The sequence below is a fragment of the Trichomycterus rosablanca genome, chromosome 12 (genome assembly GCF_030014385.1).
Source record: "Trichomycterus rosablanca isolate fTriRos1 chromosome 12, fTriRos1.hap1, whole genome shotgun sequence".
NCBI classification, from domain to species: domain Eukaryota; kingdom Metazoa; phylum Chordata; class Actinopteri; order Siluriformes; family Trichomycteridae; genus Trichomycterus; species Trichomycterus rosablanca.
In genome coordinates, this window is record NC_085999.1 from 1,246,347 (window position 1) to 1,271,801 (window position 25,455).

The 25,455-nt window shown below is 42.1% G+C and overlaps 1 protein-coding gene and 1 long non-coding RNA gene across 13 annotated transcripts in view; both read left to right on the forward strand.

Annotated features, from left to right (window-relative positions):
• The window catches only part of tns1b (tensin 1b), a 237,564-nt gene extending 229,704 nt beyond the window's left edge, over positions 1-7,860 (forward strand). For all 12 annotated transcript variants that reach the window (XM_063006574.1, XM_063006567.1, XM_063006573.1 and 9 more), the window contains 3 exons: positions 820-888; positions 1,042-1,071; positions 4,153-7,860. In XM_063006574.1, coding sequence (XP_062862644.1) covers positions 820-888; positions 1,042-1,071; positions 4,153-4,294 — 241 coding nt within the window. In that variant the 3' untranslated portion in view covers positions 4,295-7,860. The remainder of the gene's footprint in view (positions 1-819; positions 889-1,041; positions 1,072-4,152) is intronic.
• Positions 7,861-11,589: 3,729 nt separating this feature from the next.
• LOC134324642 (uncharacterized) overlaps positions 11,590-25,455 on the forward strand; it is a 28,170-nt gene continuing 14,304 nt past the window's right edge. Inside the window, exon 1 of the long non-coding RNA XR_010014207.1 lies at positions 11,590-11,714. This is a non-coding gene — a long non-coding RNA (uncharacterized LOC134324642). The remainder of the gene's footprint in view (positions 11,715-25,455) is intronic.

Sequence of the window (25,455 nt, forward strand, 5' to 3'; positions counted from 1 at the left end):
TCGCCTGCTTTCACCCTGTTCTTCAATGGTCAGGACCCCCACAGGACCCCCACAGGACCACCACAGAGCAGGTATTATTTAGGTGGTGGATGATTCTCAGCACTGCAGTGACACTGACATGGTGGTGGTGTGTTAGTGTGTGTTGTGCTGGTATGAGTGGATCAGACACAGCAGCGCTGCTGGGGTTTTTAAACACCTTATGTCACTGCTGGACTGAGAATAGTCCACCAACCAAAAATATCCAGCCAACAGCGCCCCGTGGGCAGTGTCCTGTGACCACTGATGAAGGTCTAGAAGATGACCGACTCAAACAGCAGCAATAGATAAGCGATCGTCTCTGACTTTACATCTACAAGGTGGACCGACTAGGTAGGAGTGTCTAATAGAGTGGACAGTGAGTGGACATGGTTTTCAAAAACTCCAGCAGCGCTGCTGTGTCTGATCCACTCATACCAGCACAACACACACTAACACACCACCACCATGTCAGTGTCACTGCAGTGCTGAGAATCATCCACCACCTAAATAATACCTGCTCCGTGGTGGTCCTGTGGGGGTCCTGACCATTGAAGAACAGGGTGAAAGCAGGTTAATAAAGCATGTAGAGAAACAGATGGACTACAGTCAGTAATTGTAGAACTACAAAGTGCTTCTATATGGTAAGTGGAGCTGATAAAATGGACAGTGAGTGTAGAAACAAAGAGGTGGTTTTAATGTTATGGCTGATCAGCTGAATATTTATATATATATATAAAACTAATAAATAAAATTGATGATGATGATGATGATGATGATGTAACGTGTTCTATTAACCAACAGGATTTTCTTCCGACGTCACTACCCAGTCAACACGATCACCTTCTGTAACCTCGACCCCCAGGAGAGGAGGTGTGTACCCCCATTTATTTATTTAATATTATATTAACTTTATTAGATTTTGAGCTTCCCTGATGCTAACTGTGCATGTGCTGCAGCTCTTTAATTCAAATAATCGCATTTAAAGTGACCTGTGTGAGCTTATCGGTTTCCTTGTCTTTCTAGGTGGACTAAACCAGAAGGTGGCGCTGCAAAGTAAGTCAGTTTGATTATTTATAATTAATAAATGATAATACAGAGCTGTGAGTTAAGTCTCATATACCAACATGCATATAGATTGTAGACTGTGTGGTACATGCTAACTACACTCGGCTTTCATTCATTCATTCATTTAGATAGATATACAGACAGACAGATATAGATGATAGATAGATAGATAGACAGACAGACAGACAGACAGACAGACAGACAGACAGACAGACAGACAGACAGACATAGATACATAGATAGATAGATAGATAGATAGATAGATAGATAGATAGATAGACAGACAGAGAGAGAGAGAGAGAGAGAGAGAGAGATAGACAGACATACAGACAGACAGACAGACAGACAGACAGAGATAGATAGACAGATATAGATAGATAGACAGACAGATATAGATAGATAGATAGATAGATAGATAGATAGATAGATAGATAGACAGACAGACAGACAGACAGAGAGAGAGAGATAGATAGATAGATAGATAGACAGACAGACAGACAGACAGACAGACGACAAATATAGGTAGATAGATAGATAGATAGGTGGGCAGGTAGGTAGGTGGGTAGATAGGTAGGTAGGTGGGTATATAGGTAGGTATGTGGGTAGATATGTAGGTATGTGGGTAGATAGGTAGGTATGTGGGTAGATATGTAGGTATGTGGGTAGATAGGTAGGTATGTGGGTAGATATGTAGGTAGGTGGGTATATAGGTAGGTATGTGGGTAGATATGTAGGTATGTGGGTAGATAGGTAGGTATGTGGGTAGATATGTAGGTAGGTGGGTAGATAGGTAGGTACGTGGGTAGATATGTAGGTAGGTGGGTAGATAGGTAGGTACATGGGTAGATAGGTAGGTAGGTGGGTAGATATGTAGGTAGGTGGGTAGATAGGTAGGTACGTGGGTAGATATGTAGGTAGGTGGGTAGATAGGTAGGTACGTGGGTAGATATGTAGGTAGGTGGGTAGGTAAATAGGTAGTTTATTTATTGATTTACTCAATTGATCCCGAAGTAATTTAAAGATTCATTAATTCATTCATAGTCTGTTTTACCAACGCTTTATCCTGGTCAGGGTTGCGGTGGGTACAGTTTACTGGGCGAAAGGCAGGAAACACCCTGGACAGGTTGCCAGTCCATCACAGGGCACACACACACACAACTCCAATAAACCTGACTGCATGTCTTTGGACTGTGGGAGGAAACCGGAGCACCTGCAGGAAACCCACACAGGGAGAACATGCAAAATGCACACAGAAAGGACCCGGACCGCCCCACCTGGGAATCGAACCCAGGACCAGTCCAAATGTTTCAGAAACTACTTGCTATGGCCAAAATGATGTGGATTCATGATCATGAGCTTGCTGGATGTGGACATTACAATAGCCCTGGCTTCCTTTAACGCCTCTAATGGCCTCATTCTGTTTTTGGACTGTGTTTATGGGAACTTCTGCTCATTTAGTCGTAAGAGCTTTTGTCAGGTCAGACCCTGATGCTGGGAAAGTAGCCTAACACACAATCAACATATGAATTCATCCCAAAAGTGTCTAATTAGATCACTAGTGACTAATTAAATACACCAAACTTGTCAACCCATGTTTATATGAACTGTTGATACAAACTTGGAACCACCTGATACACTGAAGTTTGAATCGCCTGAGACTTAAAACTCACTTTTGGCCGAGAGTGTAATGTGTGATGCCCCTAGATGTATTTGTACTTAAAAAGGTCTGAATGAAAGGTACTTATTCAGCGCAGGGTTTAAACCCTGGAGTTTTGGAGCACGCGAGTGCCGTTACGGCTCCTCCGGGCTCCGTATTAAAGAGCCGGGTTATAAAAGTGCCAGCACTGATGTACCGAGAACCGGAGCGTAAAAATAGATTTATAGCTCGGGCGCGGGATGAAAGGCGATGATGTCAGGGCTAACGCTTGCTCGACCGGGATCTGATGTTTTGTGGCTGGAAGTACAATACCTATCACGATGGAGAACAAATTATGGGATCAGTGGAAACCTGGTGCAGATTTTGGGATTTCATGCTGAGGGCACGCCGGCGCTTGGGTGGATTTTGCTCCAGAATTCATGCTAATGTTTTCCTCGTGTGTTCGGGCGTGTGCTAATTGTAGCTACACTTACTACGCTTAAATATGAGCTGAATTAATCTCAGAGTTTGAGGTTTTTTAGCTTCAGATTTCTGAAGGTAAATAAATAAACACACGAATAAATTACAGAATAATTGCACAAGAATACAGTATGTTTATCAGTTTCCAATCATCTTAGACTTCCCACCATGAATCCACTAGTGGGCCCCTGAGCAAGGCCCTTAAACCTCTCGGCTCCAGAGGTGATCAGCCATAACATTAAAACCACCTCCTTGTTTCTACACTCACTGTCCATTTTATCAGCTCCACTTACCATATAGAAGCACTTTGTAGTTCTACAATTACTGACTGTAGTCCATCTGTTTCTCTACATGCTTTGTTAGCTCCTTTCATGCTGTTCTTCAATGGTCAGGACCCCCACAGAGCAGGTATTATTTAGGTTCTAATTCTCATCACTGCAGTGACACTGACATGGTGGTGGTGTGTTAGTGTATGTTGGCTGGATATTTTTGGTTGGTGGACTATTCTCAGTCCAGCAGTGACAGTGAGGTGTTTAAAACCTCCAGAAGCGCTGCTGTGTCTGATCCACTCATACCAGCACAACACACACTAACACACCACCACCATGTCAGTGTCACTGCAGTGCTGAGAATCATCCACCACCTAAATAATACCTGCTCTGAGGGGGTTCTGACCATTGAAGAACAGCATGAAAGGGGGTAACAAAGCATGTAGAGAAACAGATTACAGTCAGTAATTGTAGAACTACAAAGTGCTTCTATATGGTAAGTGGAGCTGATATAATGGACAGTGAGTGTAGAAACAAGGAGGTGGTTTTAATGTTTAATGTTATAGACTCTTATGCATCTTTAATTACACTTAGTACAACAATAGGGTTGTAATCTATCTATATGATGAAGCTTTAATAAGACTAACGATTGAATGATTGATTTCTTACCGTTTACCATTTTAGGTTCTTCGGTTTTGTGGCCAGGAAGCAGGGGAGCACAACAGACAACGTCAGTCACCTGTTCGCCGAGATGGACCCTGACCAGCCCGCCACGGCCATCGTCAGTTTCGTTTCCAAAGTGATGGATAGTTTCCAGAGGCGATAATCTCCCCCGGGGGTGTCTCGCCTCACCCCGGAGGACCTGCTTTTCTGTTTTAGTTTCCATTATGTATTCAAATGTTCTTTTCGTGTGTGTGTTAGCATTTGGGCGAGTAGCGCAGCGGGTGAAGGTGTGTGTCGCCTGTGTGTATGTGTACGTGTGTGTGTGTGTATCAGGACGTGTGTTAGGATGGCCTACGGGGTGGAGATTAGACGGGGACGGAGGAAGTGCAGTAAAGAGCGGGAGTGAAGAGGTGAGGAAATGAGAGAGGTGCAGGGATTACTTCAGATTAGAGGGACTGACGATGACGAGCGTTGATTTTTTAATAAAAAGGAAAAGAAAAGATAAAAAGTGGGATGCTGGTGAGACTGATATCAGGATTTATGAACAGAAACCAAAGATACTTCAGCTGTCAAGATAAACATGCCATTATTTGAAGGGTTTTTTTGTTTCTTTGTAAAATACGACTACTTACTGAAAGGATATTAGTTTCTATACGTAAATAATCAATATTCCTTTGCTTTCTGAGGAAATTTCATCTATGTATATAAAAAGAAAAACATTTCGCATTCTATCACCAGTTACACTGACCAGGCATAACATTATGACCACTGATGGGTGAAGTGAAGTGGGCGAGCGTGAGGATCTGAGCGAGTTTGACGAGGGCCAGATTGTGATGGCTGGACGACTGGGTCAGAGCATCTCCAAAACTTGCAGCTCTTGTGGGGTGTGTCCCGGTCTGCATTGGTCCAAGGAAGGAACAGTGGTAAACCGGCGACAGGGTCATGGGCGACCAAGGCTCATTGATGGCTCGTGTGGTCCGATCTAACAGACGAGCTACTGTAGCTCAGATTGCTGAAGAAGTTCATGCTGGTTCTGATAAAAAGGAGTCAGAATACACAGTGCAGCACAGGTTGTTGCGTATGGGGCTGCCAAAGGGGGACCAACACAATATTAAGAAGGTGGTCATAATGTTATGCCTTATTGGTGTGTATGTCCAGGCATTGCTGGCTCGCATGGGGCTTTTTTATTAGAAAAGATCAAATATTTTACTAGAATGAAACAAAACAAATCAAAAAAGACAAAATGTGGGCCAGAATCCACTTCTTTCTTTTTCTTCCAGACTTCTGTCTCTTTAAGATCTTCTCCATTCAGTCTCCATCGATATGAATCCATCAACACCAGTCGTCAGCTCAGACTCAAGGATCTACACCAGATTCAGACTTTCAGGTTTAGTTTTAACAAAGGGGTGTAACAATATGCAGGTTAATAAATGTATATTGTTTTAAATCCAGTAGGTGCGCGTAAATACGCGTTCGGAATCGCAAATGTGACATAATGACCTAAATTTTGCAGTAATGGATAATTATATATACAGACTTAGTTTGAGTTTAGATTCAGAATTGGATTATAGTCCTTAGCACTCGTTTGTAACCCACAACAAAGTAGTGTTGCAAGCAATGGTGCATTAGATTGCTAGAATCGAATGCATCAGTGAACAACTGGGAATAATATTTTAGCACGGCAATAACGCTGCGTATTTCCAGTTAAATTTTTAATAAATTAAAGCATCATTTAAAAAAAATTAATACATTTTGTGCTTTTCTGTGTTTACTCGGGTTATTTGTCTTTAACATTCAACATTGATCTGGAACGCATCTCTGTGGAAATTATATATTCACAATTGAAGATAGGCTTCAAACTGGTGGATTTACACAGTATTCCATGGGAATTACTTGCTTTTGAGCTTTATTTGCTGTTTGGATTTTTTGCTTTTGGAATAGCTGTGGAATTTGGCTCGTTTCGTTCTGCTCACATGGATTGTCACCAGTTGCGCAAAATCTTTAAAGCTGGGAGCTTGACATTTGTTAATAAGGTTGCACAATGTCTCCTCACTTGAATATTTGCATGTATTATAAAGATATGCATCTTCATTGACTAAATACATTCAGGACCATAAATAATTTGCAAAGTGCGTTTGTATGGATGCAAAACGTGCGTATCGTTACATCCCTGGTACTGTACAGAAGTTTCCTCTCTCGCTTTCTCTTTTTCTCTTGCTGCTCTTACTACAGACCTCTGTCCTCATTTTTTCTGGTCAAACCCATGTTTTTTGCCATCGATTTTTCATTCCCTGAGAGCCAGCCTGACTTCTGCCAGGCTCAGATTCAGGCCTTAATCAAAACCACACACACACATTTACTCAAACATCTTACCCAAAGTAAGCTAAATATATATATTAGTACTTCTAAAAGTGACTAAACTGAGTATTTATTATTTTTGCTACGTTGCTCTATGTTAACTCGAACATGTACTTGCATATACTGTATAGTCTACATATAAAGATTATAAAAACAGAGAAAAATAAACAAAGCTATTTTAGCAAGATCTGAAAAGCAAAAGGTTTTGAGAAGTATTTAGTTACGTATCATGTAAAGTGTATGTATCTTAAAGCTCTGCATCGTGTTTTGGATATTATTTTGTGTGGATATTTTCACTGTATGCCTGTATTTCTTTATTATCAGCTTTAACGTGAAGGCTGACACTTTTATTGTAGACAGGAGAAAGATGTAGATGTACACGTTTTGCTAAAAGCAAAAAAAAAAAAGCTTAGTTTTAACCATGCTTCGCTCACAGAATGCAGATGTTATGTTTCATATGCATATTTTTTTAAGTATTATTATTTTATGTATTTCCTAGTCTAAAAATGTTTCCCCAGTCCAGGAGCAAAAGGAAAGTAAAACAAGTATTGGCCTAACAGAGGTGTTTCTAGTAGGGAGGATCTTTACTGCCATCAAGAGGAACAATTAAGTATTGCATTCTCCATGGTTTTGTTACATGTTTAAGTTTATAATTGTTTATTTTTAATTACTGCAGTGTTTTAACTGTAATTTGTTTGGAAAACAAAGAGTCACAGGTCAGATGGGTGTGTTTTGTTCCCATGTCGTTTAGAACACAGTTACTTCATTATGTCCTTTAATACAGGGGTGTTAAAAGTACTAAAATCCTCTTTTGTTTGTAAATATTTTTGCCAAAGATATGATTTTACTTTTCATGCCTTTGTCTTTCGAATAATTGAGACTCGAAATGTAACCACCTGATTGATCGGCTTATTGTTTGCAGCTCTGACTGGCTTCTGGCGTTCAGCTATCAGGTGAACTCGGCTCGGCCTTAAACGACTCCAGTAACATTTTAAAGCACTTAACCTTTCACGAGCTGTAAGAATAGCGACTAATAAACATGTACTGGAGGTGTTTGTGCTTCACTAGCATATATAATGCACAATATCATTCGCTCTGCTCAGTTATACACATTATCACTCAGAGAAGGCAGAAATTGCTTGCATTATTTTGATTTAAGTTTGTTTTAATCCTTCCTGTCCCATATTTCTGTTCTTTAATCAAGTCTTGAGTATTTCCATGTGCCCAGTTACTGACGACAAACAGCTCTTGGCCTTGAATGTGTGAATGTGCTACTATTTCTGTACAGAACTGTGTTACGTGCTTTATATTGTATGGCTTCTTTGTTTTTGAAAGAAAAAAACATATTAAATCAAACCAAGATGCATTAAAGTTCACGTTTCTTGGAATTCTTTGTTTCCTTCAAGCACATTTCTTCTATTTTATTCATTTAGTCGTTGTCTGTTTTGCCACCGTATTATCATACACAATATTGCCAAAAGTATTCGCTCGTCTGCCTTCACACGCATATGAACTTCAGTGACTCCCATTCTTAATCCATAGGGTTTCATATGATGTCGCCACCCTTTGCAGCTATAACAGCTTCAACACTTTTGGGAAGGCTTTCCACAAGGTTTAGGAGTGTGTTTATGGGAATTTTTGACCATTCTTCCAGGAGCGCATTTGTGAGGACAGACACTGATGTTGGACGAGAAGGCCTGGCTCACAGTCTCCGCTCTAATTCATCCCAAAGGTGTTCTATCTATCGGGTTGAGGTCAGGACTCTGTGCAGGCCGGTCAAGTTCTTCCACACCAAACTGGCTCATCCACGTCTTTATGGACCTTGTGCTTTGTGCACTGGTGCGCAGTCATGTTGGAACAGGAAGGGACCATCCCCAAACTGTTCTCACAAAGTTGGGAGCATGAAATTGTCCAAAATATCTTGGTGTGCTGAAGCATTAAGAGTTCCTTTCACTGGAACTAAGGGGCCGAGCCCGACTCCTGAAAAACGACCCCACACCACACCATGGACCGCTCCACCTGTGTAAATTGATAGTGTATTATGTGCTCATGGGGACCCTGATTTATTAGTTATTCATCAGTTAGAATGTCCTGTTAGTTATAGTCTGTGAAGTGTTTTGTATGTTCTCCTGTGTCAAGGTGGGTTTCAGAGAGGACCCTGGTGCACATCCACTCCTTAACTGCAGTAGGTGGATGCTGCTCCGAATTAGCACTACTGCCGCACAGCAAGAAGGTCCGGGTTCGATTCCCAAGTGGAGCGTCCAGGTTATTTCTGTCTGGAGTTTGCATGTTCTCCTGGTGTTTGTGTGAGCATCTACCATGTCAGAGTCACTGCAGTGCTGAGAATCATCCACCACCTAAATAATACCTGCTCTGTGGGGGTCCTGACCATTAAAGAACAGCATGAAAGGGGGTAACAAAGCATGTAGAGAAACAGATGGACTACAGTCAGTAATTTTAGAACTACAAAGTGCTTCTATATGGTAAGTGGAGCTGATAAAATGGACAGTGAGTGTAGAAACCCACACAAAACGGGGTCCCAAATTAACTATATAATCAGTAGAATAATTTGAGTAAAGGCTTACAGGAATTCCAAATCTTTGAAGTATTTGCTATTCATAATATTATTTATAATATGAGAACAATGGCTGCAAATGTATTACCTTACTGTAAATAATTGGAAAAGTACAACAAATAGGATGCTTGATTAAAACATTTGTCTTTTTTTAACACGTTTAAACAAAGCACAGAACATCTGATCTTTATTTTACCAATTTAAGACATGAAGCAAAGAAATTCAGTTTTCTTGTGAGGAAACAATTAGGAATCAAGGCGCACCACATCAGCACTTCACCACATCAGCACATCAGCTGCAAATATTTAGAGCATTGTTAGAGAGGATTTGTAGAAAGAAGCCTGTATTATTTATCCAGACAGCTCTTTTGGTTTGCGTTTGATGGTTGAAGTGAATGCTATCACTGAGGCGAGAAAGAGAAGGCAGATGCATATGAGACTGGGAAATGATTTAAAACAATCAGAAATCAGCCTTTCCATACTGGCATACCATAAAGTACAAGTGGATATGATTTAAAATTACTGGCAGCATGGTCAGGTCAGGCCGCCCCTAGCAAGTTCAGTCCAAGTTTGAAGCGCCTTGTGGTTTGGCTCAACAGAATTTCAATAAACCTGCTGGCCCGGTTTATATGATATGTTGGGTCATCTGGTTATGCTGGATTTTGGCCCTCTAGGATCGGGACTGTTCACGGCGGTTTAAGGTCATATAAATTTTACAACGATCAGGGATGTTGAGTTGCTGTCATTCTCTCTGACGGACGATCACTCAGGTTTCTTGATGTAGAGGAGGTGAGTTTTAATGTCTTGTGGAGGCCTTTATGGCTCTCATGACCTTCTTGTTCTTTCTTTTAGTTGTGCTTATAATTAGGGATGCGTACTGGTTAAAGTACCGGACTAGTACACAGAAGGTTGCCGGTTCAAGCCCCACCACTGCCAAGTTGCCACTGTTGGGCCCTTAAAGCCTTAATTGCTCATATTGTGTTCAGTCATAATTGTAAGTTGCTTTGGATAAAAGTGTCTGCTAAATGCTGTAAACGTAATAAACAATGTTTTTTTTGAAGGGCAAGTCGTAGCCTAGTGGTTAAGGTACTGGACTAGTAATCAGAAGCTTGCTGGTTTAAGCCCCACCACTGCCACGTTGCTGCTGATGTAAGTCGCTTTGGATAAAGGTGTCTGCTAAATGCCGAAAATGGGATGCCAGAGTCTCATGTTAAACCTTGGAAAATTATATTATACATGTATTTTACTACACCTTCTGTTTTATCACCCCAAGGTGGTTTTGATGTACCTTTTCAGCCCACCTAAGATAAAAGGCTGCCCTGCTAACAATGCTGTTCTTGATGGTCTGCTGAATGTGATGGAACTCTGCAATGACTGCCCGGCAATGTCCACAATCTCTCCAGAGACTTTAGACTTAATTCTACTGCAGTGGTTGTCGCCTAGCGGTTACGTTAGGTAATGGATTAGTAATCAGAAGGTTGCTGGTTTAAGTCCCTCCACTGCCAGGTTGCCACTGTTGTGCCCATAGGCAAGGCCCTTAACCCTTAGTTGCTTAGATTGTTTATTGTAACAGTACTGTAAGTCGCTTTGGATAAAACAGGAACGGTAGTTACTCATTACACAAGGTTCATCAGGTCACAAGGTTATATCAAACACAGTCATGGACAATTTAGTGTCTCCAATTCACCTCACTTGCATGTCTTTGGACTGTGGGAGGAAACCAGAGCTCCCGGAGAAAACCCATGCGAACACGGGGAGAACATGCAAACTCCCAGGACCCAGGACCTTCTTGCTGTGGGGCAACAGTGCTACCCACATAGCCACCGTGCCGCCCTTTACATCAGACTGAACTCAAGGATGATGAACTCTTATTACTTTCATAATAATTTCCTTTATTTTTATCTAGTATTTGTTTGTTTAATCTCATTCTAATCCACCCAAATATCATCTGGGCTACTCAGGGAGGATGGAGTTCCCTGTTGAGTCTGTCTGGCTCCTCTCAAGGTTTCTTCCTTGAGATATTTAGGGAGAATTTCCTCACCACATTTGCCCTCAGTTTGCTCATTTGGGTTTTTTTGGTCCTTTAATTTATAAAGTTTCTTTGAGACGATCGATGCTTATTGTAAAATGTGCCACACAAATACATTTCACTTGACTCACTTTGTTATGTTTACATTTGTTGAAACAGTAATATATCGTGTTATGATTCAAGTACAAAATAAAAACAACTGAACACAGGTCCTTATATTAATAACATTAACAATTAAAACAAATAATTTAAAAAAGAAAGAACAAGAACAAGAAATACACTGGATAGAACCGTTTGGGAGCTGAAAGAGTCGATTCTTATAGTGAGCCGAGTCAATTAAAATGACTCAGTTTAATCGCACACTGCCTCGCAAGTCCACAAATTGTACATTTATTACATGTATATATTATATAAGGTTTCTTATTTCACTTATTAAGGTCTTAAACGACTTTGATTTAAAGTGATTTAATGTTAAACGCAGTATTTACATTTATTAATGTTGATTTTAGAGTCTCTTCCACAAAGAACCGAACAGTGCAGCTCAGATTCTGGAAGCTTCCATGTTTCTGCTTCATAACGGCAGTTAATAACAACAAACCTGAATCCTGCTTCTTATTTTAAGGTTGGCCGTTTAAACTCATTACAATATGAACTTTTATACTTTATTTTTTTCTTACATGTTAAGTTTATGTTGAATAATTATAACCAAACAGTGTCATAGTTTGGTTGACAGTTTGATGTTAGCATACGAATTTGAATTTCATACAATGCTAAGGGTAATATATAGACCAAATGCATACCTTCAATAAATAATACTAATAATAGTTAAATTAAGGTTTTAAAAGAATAAGTGTGATGTTTTATTGTGTTTTCTATTACAGTATATCTACAAAAGCTACTTTAGCAGCTTGATGAATGTTGGCCAGCTGAGTTTGAGCTCTAATTGTACTTAACATACTGTTTATTTATTTAAATTTACCATAAAATGTATTGTTGTTTGGTTTGTCAGTATAATATTACATATATTTCATATTAATAGCTTACATTATATTGAAAATGGAGGCATAACAACAATATTGCATAACAACAACTACCACTGCAGTGGTTAGTTGATCTATCTAGGGGCAGATGTAGCCTAGTGGTTAAGGTGCTGGTCCAGTAATCAGAAGGTTGCCGGTTCAAGCCTCACCACTGCCAGGTTGCCACTGTTGGGCCCTTGAGCAAGGCCCTTAACCTTCAGTTGCTTAGATTGTATACTGTCACAACTGTAAGTCGCTTTGGATAAAAGTGTCTGCTAAATGCCGAAAATGTATTTTTATATTTAGTATAGGGCTTATTAGTAATTGCTTATGTAAAGCAGGCTCCATGAATTAATATATATATATATACTGTATATAAATACAAATTAAACACATTTGTCTATAGAAATGTTGGCAAAGCCTTAAAGATTTTTAAAACATTCAGTCCACAGTGTCCGGGACCAGACTATCTGTTGAGTTGATCATTATCTCTGAAGAGTTGATTTAATGCCTAAGGTGACATTTTTTAAACTAAATACCATAATTCAGTATATTTTTTTCAATGGCATTACTTAGATCAATGGGTGGTACGGTGGCTCAGTGGGTAGCACTGTCGCCTCACAGCAAGAAGGTCCTTGGTTTCGATCCCCAGGTGGGCCGGTCCGGGTCCTTTCTGTGTGGAGTTTGCATGTTCTCCCCGTGTCCAAGACTGTGTTCGATATAACCTTGTGAACTGATGAACCTTGTGTAAGCAGTAACTACCTGTCCTGTCATGAGTGTAACCGAAGTGTTAAACATGACGTTAAAATCCTAATAAACAAACAAACAAAGATCAATAGTTGAAACAAACAGGATGCTTTTAACACACACTACTGCACCAAATAGTACAGGTATACCTTCACTTGTGCAGTTATAGAATAGAATAGTACGCCTTTATTTGTCATTTATACATATACAGACATAAAGTACAATTAAATTCTTCCTTCGCATATCCCAGCTTGTTTGGAAGCTGGGGTCAGAGCGCAGGGTCAGCCATCGTACGACTGCTCAAGGGCCCAACAGTGGCTGCATGGCAGAGCTGAGATTCGAACTCTCAATCTTTCAGTTGATAGCCCAAAGCTCTACCTACTAGGCTACCACTGTCCCTTATTTTATCTTACAAAAATGTCCTACAGTTTTGACTTCTGTAGGGTTTACGACTGTAGGGTTTCTGTTAATAAAATGGGGGGAGAAAATTCATCTAACGTCAGTTTATGCAGCTTTATATCGGTCAGCGAAAAATATAAAAAAACAAGTACAATAAATAAATAAACAGTGTTATTTACATGACACTCGGTACTCATAGTTCCAGCATTCTGCTGCTGGTCCATTGCAGGATATTTAAACTTGTTTGTGTAGGTGGACCCCCAATTTTCTTTCAAATATCAAATACAGTCACATCCAGTTACCCAAATTGTCCCAATACTTTTGGCCATATAGATTATGTAGGAGAAAGTTCTGCACTTACATAATGTGGCCACTTGGTGTCAGTGTTGATCCTTCAGACCGTCAACTGACACCTTATGGTATGAGTTTGGATGAAAGCATGCAGTAGTATTTGCTAAACCCTTGTTTTATTGATGCCAGCTGAGGGGTAAGGTCTTTGGAATTTCAGACTTTCTCTGTTGATATAATCCCCTTTTGCCTTGCATAATAATGAGTGACTCAGAGTTTTCCAACCCTAACGCTCAAAACAACAGCGTCAAACACCGTTCACACACAACTTATCACTGTAGAACAATGTCCCTGTTTGACAGTTTTGGTTGATCGAAAGTACAACATGGCTGGTGATGCTGAGTGGATGTGTGGGTTCCTAAATGTCATCGTGTCCCTGGGAATTGCTATTTGCTCTCACCATGAGAACCAGAAGACAATACTGGCAGCGTGAAGGCTCCGTTTGTGGCCAAGAAGAGGTGTAGTTTGTAATTTAAGACGGTTTTCTGCATCAGAGAAGGAGATTCTAAGAGGAGACAATATTGGTCTGGTTGCAAGGTGTTGCTTTACCCAGCTAAGCCAGGCAGTTTTTTGTTTTTGGAGGAAGATGCATTACCATGGTGCCCACCATGTGCCCCTTGAGAAATGTCTTATTAGCCATCGTAGTCCATGTTTTCTTATAGATAAAGGTGATTAGTTACGTCTAACTGTGAACTTATAGTAGTAGAGACTTCTCACACTTCTTGGTAGCGAAAGCTGATCTATTCTAGTACTTGTAGCTGTACTTGTTAAAACTCTTTTAGACTGTTCAGAAGATAAAGATGAATAATATGTCTGCTTTGATAAGGAAGAGCAGAAATGGGAGTTTGTCGCATTAAACGTTGGGTTTTTTTATGCATGGACTGTCCATGGTATGCCTCAACCTGATTTATACCAATTGTGCAGATTGTCATCAGTATATGCATTTATTTACAAAGATACTGCAACCTTCTGCTTGCTTGCAGGTCCATCATCACAACATTAGAACTCCGGCCCAAAGTTCATATCAGTTTCCCGGCTGTGCAGAATGTGTTTATGGCTGCATGTGAGCGCGATTTATCTAGGGATCTGAATTTGGCTCGCTCGTCTGCAGAACGCTCCCAGTTTGGAGAAGCTCCGCCGTCCTGATTCGTCGTGAAAGCCCACCGTGCGCTTCAGTGCTTCCTTTTAAAGAGTTGGTCTTAGCAGGAGCGTTCGCTTCAGGCCCGTAACTCTCCGAGGTGTCCTTATTAACCCGGCGCACGGGGCTTTCTTTCTTCGGGCCTCTTATTTGAGGACGGCTTAATCCCCCCTCCCCACTCGAGGTTTTCTTCAGCAGTCGGCCAGGTCAAGTACGCTCCTGTATAAATAGCCTGCGAAGCGGAGGTCGAAGGTCACGACCCAGCTGGGATAGGGGAGAATGCATGTAAAAGCACAGAAAGGATTGGGTGTCTCCTGCTTATGGAACAGGAGGAGCGCTGGGAATACCTGAGCGACTCGGTCGCGAGGGGGGGGAGTTGCACCATCGGGCTCTATTTTCTCCAGGCAGGTCAGGTGCTTTTTCGGTTTTAGTTCACAAGCTGCCCTGCAGATGCTGTTAGCCGAGAACCCAGCGAGCAGTCACGCAACCCCACTTAACCTACGCCGCAGAGACGTGCGAGTGGAGCAGCGATTGGGTAGTTTGCGCTCCAGGGCTCCCAAGCTTCGCTATGCAGCACCGAGAGAGGAGAATAGGCCTCTTGTGTTGAGCGCTAATGGTCACCGCACTTTCAGCGTGCTATAACAGATGGCTAGAGGGTCAACCCGGGTCAAGATGGGTCAGGACTGTTTGTGGTGGTTGTGACACGGCTGGTGCTTTGCAGCATGCAGGTGCATGGTAGGATGGCGACCTCTGATCCCTACTCGTCCTCCCCCACTTTCCATAGGAATGCCTTCAAACCGCTACACCATTTGTGACACTCTGCTGAGCCTGAGTCTGCATGTGTTATCACTAGGGCTCTACTAACTACACGGGACAATGTGCTTAATTTCACGACAGTCATTAAATTAATTAAGTGATAGAATAAATGGAAGCTACGATACATCACAGCTACCTTTATAGCTCCCTCTCAACGACTGAGTTTCCAAACTCAGTTACCCTAGTCGTGTTTTTAGCTGCTTTACACTTCGACGTCTTGGACGCTTCGTCTAACCGATTGCTACCTGAATTGCCGTAGGATTGTGAGTGTAACCGAGCGTCTTCAGAGTTTGCTGAGTTTATAAAGAAAGAAACAAACTGTTTATAGACATATAGATATTCTTGAGACGATCACGTGTGTAGAGAAACACACTTTTACATTGATTATGGATCCACAAAGGGACAAAATGAACTTAATACGTAAACACACACATCAGACATGGTCAGCACACGACATGTTAGTGTAAGAAAGGTCTCTTAACACTAACTTAATTGCCGTATGATTGCTAGGACGCCTCATATTACATATTGAGCTAGGCCTTAGTTATAGATTCAGTATTAATTTGGCAATTTTTTGTTTTTAAGTGATAACTAACAGCTTCGAAGTCTTATCAAAATATAAAACGCATATCTAATTTTATATAAACAAGATTTTATGCTTCATTGATTAAAAAACAGCATCGCGTAGTCGCCCTAGGTCCAGTTCTACTGGGAAACACTTGGCGCAGCTCCACATAGAAGCACTTTGTAGTCCATCTGTTTCTCTACATGCTTTGTTACCCCCTTTCATGCTGTTCTTCAATGGTCAGGACCCCCACAGGACCACCACAGAGCAGGTATTATTTAGGTGGTGGATGATTCTCAGCACTGCAGTGACACTGACATGGTGGTGGTGTGTTAGTGTGTGTTGTGCTGGTATGAGTGGATCAGACACAGCAGCGCTGCTGGAGTTTTTAAACACCTCACTGTCACTGCTAGACTGAGAATAGTCCACCACCCAAAAACATCCAGCCAACAGCGCCCCGTGGGCAGCGTCCTGTGACCACTGATGAAGGTCTAGAAGATGAGCGACTCAAACAGCAGCAATAGATGAGCGATCGTCTCTGACTTTACATCTACAAGGTGGACCGACTAGGTAGGCGTGTCTAATAGAGTGGACAGTGAGTGGACACGGTATTTAAAAACTCCAGCAGCGCTGCTGTGTCTGATCCACTCATACCAGCACAACACACACTAACACACCACCACCATGTCAGTGTCACTGCAGTGCTGAGAATCATCCACCACCTAAATAATACCTGCTCTGTGGTGGTCCTTTGGGGGTCCTGACCATTGAAGAACAGGGTGAGAGGGGGTAACAAAGCATGTAGAGAAACAGATGGACTACAGTCAGTAATTGTAGAACTACAAAGTGCTTCTATATGGTAAGTGGAGCTGATAAAATGGACAGTGAGTGTAGAAACAAGGAGGTGGTTTTAATGTTATGGCTTATGCATTAAAAGAGACTCCATACTGGTGTGAAAACCTTCGATGACTTTTCCTAGAGCGAGACCAGATATTCTCAATGTTTGTTCAGGCAAAATAGATTCAGGGTTTAAAATTTAATTATGCCGCTTTAAATTAGGGGTTTAGTCAAGGTGGGACATTTTGACCCCCAGAAGAAGGGGATTATACAAAATGTTAAGACAACACGGCGGCTAAAACCACCTATTAGTCTACCGCTAATAGCAACCGGGGCTAAGTTACCATTACAAGAATTAAAAGAAAAGATGGACGGAGTTTCTGTTTATCATCACGGATGCCAACAGGGGTGGAAACGAGGCGGATCCAGCCGAGGATTGTGCTCGTAACAGGACTCCTGACCTGTCTCCATTTCACATGTGGGCTCAGTTCTGAATCTTCTGCCCTGAGGGTGACAACGTAAATATCCAGGGCTGGTACAGTAAATAAACCCACATGCCTGCGAAACCACACGAGGCTCTTGTCAATCACAGACACGAGCAGTTCCACAGGTGTCGGGTATCTCTGCCTGATGAATTAGACTGGGTTTCTCCTCATAAATCATCCTGACGGCTGGCAGTGTCAGCTGTCTCTTAGACATCGATGGATTTGTGGCGTTAGGCAGCGGAAGCCGAACAGACTTGAGATTGGAGTGATGTCGTGTTAATATTAATAAAGAATTTAAAAGTAATACTGCGGGAGTCTGAGAGTAGTCTTGGGTATTGTTTAAAACGGGCGTGTTCTCTGTTGTGTTCAGGGCTGAAACGATTCCTGGAGAAACTCGAGTAAATATCATCTATAAAAAATTTTCGCATCGAGGCGTCGTTCAATCCATACAGCTATATACAGCTCACGATGTTTCACACGGACGACTTTTACTTTTGCACGACACGCTCACGCTGTGGGCAGGTGAGGTGAAGAAGCCGAGGGCTGTGTCCCAAATCCCATACTTAAACAGTACTTAACAGCCGGTCAGGTGGCGCAGCGGTAAAAACACTCGCTGTTCACCAGAGCTGAGATCTCGAATACATCGTATCGAATCTCGGCTCTGCCTGCCGGCTGAGGCTGAGCGGCCACATGAACGACGATTGGCCTGTTGTTCAGATAGGGGCGGGACTAACCCGGATGGGGTCTCTCTCTCAGACTAGTGCGATTACGACCTCTTCTGGCTGGTTGGTGGCGCCTGCACGGAGATGGGAAAGGAGTGCGGTAGAGGGTGTGGCTCTCCGTACACAGCGCTGTACTGCACTGCACTCGTCAAGTGTAGGTGATAAGATGTTCGATTGCTGTGCACGTGTCGGAGGGGGCGTGGAGCAGCCTCGTCCTTCCCAATCAGGAGCAGGGACCAGCATTAGTGAGAGGATGATTGACGGGCAGAAATTGGATGCACTGAAGTGGGAGAAAAAAGGAAAAAAAACCCCAGTACTTAACAGGACTTAATCCGGGTACTTTCCGCGTACAGTTCGATGAGTACTACGTATTTGGACACACTCGCCACTCCTGCGTACTGTTCAGTATGAAAGTATGCGATTTAGGACGCAGCCGAGATTTGATAGCGCAGACTGCAAAATGAAGAGAGAGAGAAAATATCGAGGGGTGAACAGACGAGACGGGACAGAGAAAACCACCGAAAGTTTGAGATCATTTTAATCTGGTAAACTAAAACTCAGAACAACATCCACACCATCAGAGCGTCGTGTTGATACGCCGGATTTTCCTCATTACAACCACCACAGGATTTTTTGAAGGCTCAGACAAACACACACGTACACACACACACACACCAGATCTACCTCATCTAGGAGATACAATCCTGACAGAACCTCCTACAAACACCACAGAGCCTCCCAACAAATTATTAAAGCTTTATGTTCTGCGTGAGCTGGAGCTGAAACGATTAGTTCTGAAAGTTGCACAAAATAGAGGCGATGTTCATGTATTATTGTTTATTATTATTTATGACTTAGTTTTAGGTGCCTGTATAGATATTAAAAGTAATTAGATTTTTTTTTGCATTTCAAAAGTGTTCTCTTTAAACTGTCCTGTATGCAAGAATAAAAATGTACAGTCTGTTTTAAGAGACGTGTCTTATTTGATCTTATATGTAATTATTTTGCTCTTTATTAAAGCAAAAGTATCCCTTATCCGATTGCTCGATTAATCGCTGGAATAATACATAGAATACTCGATTAAAAAAATAATCGATAGCTGCAGCCCTAGTTGTGTTGAAGCGTTAATATTTCCATCTGCATAGCTAGCATTTGAACAGTATTAGCAGAGCTATCAAGTTACAGCAGACTAACATGTCAAAACACAAAACAATCATCTGTGAAGGATCTGCTCTGAAGAATCTTCCTTCTGTAACTGTCGAAACCCATTCCTCGACTACGATCTTACAGAATGCCAATCAACCCGCCAGCACTTATGACAACACGTATTACCACGTTTTCCAAACACTGATGGAGTGGCTGAAACGGAACATAACGCCGTTTCTTTACCTGACTAGCACCAACGTTCCGAGTGACTGCAACAAGCAGATCCTGAAGGCCTGGCTTACATGTTCTGGCAAATACAGTAAAATAGAGTTAATCCCAAGTTCGTTTGCTCAGGGCCAATGCCAGTTTGTTATCCTGGACCAGGTCATGATGGCTAGTGCGCCCATCCTACAAGCAGTGGATGCAAGCCGGGATTACAGCCTAGACATGGCACGAGTCTTCCAGGTGGCATCTCATGCTCCTTTATTTATATGTACTGTACATTTCGGTGATCAGTAGTGGTATTGGAATGGTCCAGTGTCTACATACTTTTGGTCATACACTGACCAGGCATAACATTCTGAGCACTGACAGGTGAAGTGAATAACACTGATTATCTCTTCATCACGGCTCCTGTTAGTGGGGGGGATATATTACGCAGCAAGTGAACATTTTATCCTCAAAGTTGATGTTAGAAGCAGGAAAAATGGGCGACCGTGAGGATCTGAGGGCCAAATTGTGATGGCAAGACGACCGGGTCAGAGCATCTCCAAAATTGCAGCTCTTGTAGGGTGTTCACGGTCTGCAGTGGTCAGTATCTATCAAATGTGCTTCAAGGAAGGAAGAGTGGTAAACCGGCGACAGGGTCATGGGTGGCCAAGGCTTATTGATGATTGCGGGGAGTGAAGGCTGGCACGTGTGGTCCGATCCAACAGACGAGCTACTGTAGCTCAAATTGTGGAAGAAGTTCATGCTGGTTCTGATAGAAAGGTGTCAGACTCCAGGCCTCGATGGGTCAGGGCTGTTTTGGCAGCAAAAGGGGAACCAACACAATATTAGGAAGGTGGTCATAATGTTATGCCTTGTTGGTAATTGCCTTTCCATACTCGTATGTGCAGTGCAGCAACAAACCTTAAACAAACAGGCCAATCAAAGCTTCTGATCAGCACAGAGAGGACCAATCACAGAGCAGAAGGGTGAAGGCGAGCGAAATGGAGGGGTGATGGATTATGATCGTGAAGTCGAGATCCTCTTTCCTAATAGGAAAGGAGTATTTAATATTTCACATAGCGAGGAGAGGAAACCGCGGTTAGGGTGACGGCGCTAGAATGCGCGGCATCCGTGCATACATGGGGCCTCCCTGCACGGCTGACGGGCACGACCAGGTGGTGCAGCAGAGCTATACAACACCTACCCCCTGTTGCCTCATCAACACAAACTACCCCTAGGGCCTCTGGAAAAGGATACCCTGATCCCGAGCCGACCCCTTGGCGAATGCTGGATGCATCTGGGTCCCTGGTCTGGGAATGGGCTTCTGTACGTGCTCCCTCCCCACTGCCAAGTCACGAACTCTGTACGGGCATTAGCGACCACCTCTCTAATCCAGGGAACGGTAAGGTGCTGCCAAAAAAAGTTTGTCAATAAAGACGAGGTTGCTCAACTGGCATAACCTGGTTGAACATGGGCAGCTCTTCTGGAAGTGGACGACTATGGATGGTACTTTCTCGGAGGTTATCTAGCTGTCGAGTGACTGAGAGAATAAGCTAGACAAGTCTTTTAGACAGTTCCTTGTTTTTTTTGAGTAATTACACAGCTCACTCTGATCCTGTTGTCCACCAGGGCACTAAACTCACCTGCTCCCTGACCCCGACTCAGGCCACTCCAGCTTTACGGGTGATGGATGGTGACTCCATGACCTTATCCATTCCTCTCTACTCAGTAGCGTAAAGCCAGCTGGTGACAGCAGGTGGCTAGACTCATTTTCCCAGAAGAATTTCCTTAATGGCCAATTCTGATGAATGGAAACACTCACAATAAACACTAGACAGTAACCAGAGGAGTGACATTATATAGAACCTACGAATTGAAAGCAACAGAACAAGCAAGCTGCAGACAGAACTGCATTTATTCTTTATTATTTGTATGTATTTTTTTTTAGATCCCGATAGTGCAGTGGTTGTATTTCCATTTGGATTTTTTACTGGGAAGTCATACAGCCCCACTCTCAGGGTTTCATACATGCAGCGGATCCAGAGTTCAGACTTCTTGCCTTTTCACACAATTTATAGCGTTGTAGATTTAATTTTGAATGGATATCGTTGCTTTTTTTTACACGTCAATCTACACTCAATCACTCGAATACACTCGATATACTTGGTATATCAGGGGTGCCCAAACTTTCAGGGTTGACCTCATAATTTTTCAGTAAAGCTTAGTAGTTTTTTTTAATGTTCTTCAGGTCCTAGAATGATATTCAGTACTGAATTTGCACTGAATGGTATCAGCAGGTTTATGTAGTCTGGACAGGAGCTGCTGATACTGATTCTCAAGCAGCTTCCAAGTGTTCATCAGTAAGTGTGGACCCATGTTTACTCGTCATTGTTTTCATGTGGTAAAAAGCTGATTCACACAAGCAGGTCGAGCCAAAAATGCTGTCAAATATGTGGCACATTTTCTCATGTTCGGATATTTTTTTCTCAGCCAGCAAGTTCCAAAATTGTCCAGCAGAGGTGCTCAACTTCATATGAATCAGATTGTTAAAGGGTTAAAATTTCTCTGTCAGCTTCTTCCACGTCCAGCGTTCCTGTCCTAATCGAAGAGTTTTTGGGTTTCTTTGTTCTTGGTCGCCTCTCATCTTCACAAACAGTGCAGGATACAAAAAAATGGCACAAACTGGCTACTGGTAAATGAAAACGTTCTAGATTAGTGGTGTTTTAGGCAGGCTGAGGCGTAGCTATAGTGATAAACCGCAAATTGAAGAAACAGTGGCCACATTTCATATCAATCACGTTGACCTGTTTGAATGAGGCCCGATCTACCAGTGAGCACTGTGCGATTAACTGGTAGATCATGATCAACGTATTGAGCACCCCGTTGTAGAATCACCTTTGGTAGCAATTAAAGCCATAAATTCTCTTGGATATAAAGTATATTTGCACCAATCCAACTGTTTTGACCTACAAACTTTACTATTATCGCTAAGTTTATGCATTGCTGAATGTGTGAGAACACTCTAGAACCTTCATAAAGCTAATGTTTGGAATCACCAGTGAATGCCAGCACTGCAATGGATTGACACCTTGTCCAGGGAATTCCAGCCCTGCGCTTAGTGTTTCCCTGTGGAATCGGACCTGCAGTCACCAAATCTGCTGCTGCAGGTCGTTTATAGTCGCTCGAGGCTTTCTCAGAAATCTAGGGGCAGGCGGTAATGGATTCCTCTTTCTGCCACACCCAGGTAATGTAGCCGGTGTTCCTTCAGCTGAGAACTTGCTTACGATGCTTCCAACTGTATTTCTAGGAACATTCAGTGCCTTTGCTGTCTTTTTGTATTCTCAGCTATATTTCGCACTGTCAACAAACCCAGAGCCAGTCCAAGAAACGTTCTTTTTGAATCGATTTACCGTTCTCTCACAAAGTTTGGCGCAACGTGCTGAGCCACGACCCATCACTGGGCATGTTTTACAATACAGCGGTACCTTAAAACTTGACCTCAGTCGGTTCTGGGAGCGGCGTCGGGTTTTAAAGACGTTGAGTTTCAAGCTATTTTTTCCCATAAGGATGTTTGTGAAACCTGTTAATGCGTCCATGGTCCCGTGAAGCTGCAGATATTTTAGTGTCATGTAAAATAATGAGGTTGTTTTTGACACTTAAACACTGAAAATAACACAAATATAATATAAACACACTGAAATACAATTACTAACAGTTACACATCAATACCAATACAATAAAAGCTGCACTTTAGTTTTACTTCTTTATTGTTTCCTGACGCTTCTTAATGGTGGAGATGCTTGATGTTGGAATACCGTATTCCCTTCAGCACCGGCGCATTCACGCGAGAAGCGACAAAACCTCTTTTGCGCCGCTGTGCCGTTATTTCCTATGAAGTGTGACGGCGGTGCACAAAACTTAGCGTGACTTATTGTAGTAAAACAGCGAGTGAGGAATGTGATTAGTGGAGGAACTTATGAGCAGTAATAATGAAGAGAAGTTTAGTGCTCCTGTCTCCTTCTTTTACTACATTAAACCACGTTAAGCTTTATTTTCAACCAGAAGCGTTTTAGACTCTGGGAGAAGCTGATTTTGATTCTCACCATTTCTTAGAAGCTGGAGCTGTAACACAAGTTTAAAAGTGAAACAGGGAGGAGAATCCAGATAAACACAGATACATGTGGAGCTGTAACCCTGGATCTGACGCTTATTCCACACTGATGCCTATTCAGCTCAGATTCACACGCTGATGAGGTTTTACCGCTCAAGCCGAGCACTGAACAAAGTGGCTGTTCATTGTTGATTTGAAATGAAATAAATACATAAATACAAAAAAGACTGAAGACGTCTCGACAAAGTGCGTCGAGTTTCAAAGACTTTGAGTTTAGGGGACGTTGAGTTACAAGGTACCGCTGTAATATGCTGGTTTATTCTTGTCAGTGGCGATTTCTCTAAGACTGCAAGGGAAGCTCAGCTTCCCCTAAAATGTCAAAAATTAAATGGTCAAATATGTACAGTTGTGTTAACATTTCATTGACTACAAATGCGTTAGAACACGTTCATCTCGAAGACGAGTTCGTTCAGAATCAGCTACTTATTACAAATCGACTGACTCGATTTTGTTAACTCCCGTAGCGTCAATGCATTTACCCGCAGAAGCTGAGCGTCTATTCACTTCAACGGGGCTGCACGGAACGGGTTTTTTCATTGCTTCGAAACTCGCCGGTCATTGGATAAATGCCACGATTTTGTCCCGCCCCCGGACGCTGAGCGTCTCTGGGGGTGAATGGAGCTGTGGGCGGGTCTGGACGCGGAGCTTCTGCAAGATGATCGGAGGTTCGGTCGAAAGGCTGAATCCCGTTTTGATTGACAGCTAGTTTGAGATCTACACCGTCACTTAATCACTGGGAGCTTCAGTCCCATCGCGGAGTTTGCGAGTGAAGTCGAAAAGCAAACTGCGACCCATTTCTTGGTATTTGCTTGGTGAAATTACTTGACCATTTCCATTGTTCATTGTGTAAATAAAACACACTCATAGTATTTGTTTCAGTTTAACATAATTTCAACATTTCCTTGTACGATCACAGGCCATTTTCTTGAAAAGGAACGGAGGGCAGAATTTCTGTATAAACAAATTGACAAATTTTATGATGTAAGCCGACAATGAGCTTCCCCTCTTTGAAAGACCAGCAGCCGCCACTGATTCTTGTACAGTTATTTTTACAGTTTAAATACTATACAAATTAAGAATATAGGATTGTTGACTCTGCCAGTTAAGTGTCATCATCTTAATTAATCCAGATCATTAACTAACTGCTGTGTAAACCAGTATGTGATTATTGTAAAGGCCAATATGGGAACAATGCTGTTTGCATTGTAGCTACGTGAACCCTACTGGTTGCGTTTTCTTCAAATGAACTTAATAAAGGAGTTTTATATTGCCTACAGATACTTTGTCTTTAGAGAGTTAAAATGACCTAATGTATGGAACTGACTCCAGGAAATAAGCTCGTTATTTTAACACCCGTAATTAAACAATATCGCTCGTATTGATGAGACAGTTTTATTAAAGTTCTCATGCCTGGGCGCATACGCTGTTTTATCCATGTGAGTTTAATACCTTCAGGGTTTGTGTGTGTGTGTGTGTGTGTGTGTGTGTACATGTACCTGAGCATAGATATATACAGTATGTGTGTGTGTGTGGACTACTGAGTCTGGCCCCAGAAGGCTTATTCATAACCACTTTATTAATCCTGTGTAAGCCAACCAGCACATTTAAGGCAGAGGAAAATAAACACACTTTTATGAAAGTGCCGTGCAGTGACACATCTGACCCCCTCGTAAACATGTCCATTCTCACTCCACTGGAGACTTGATGATCTCATACCCTGTTTGGAATGAGACCATCCATGTTTCACTCTGTCCTTCAAG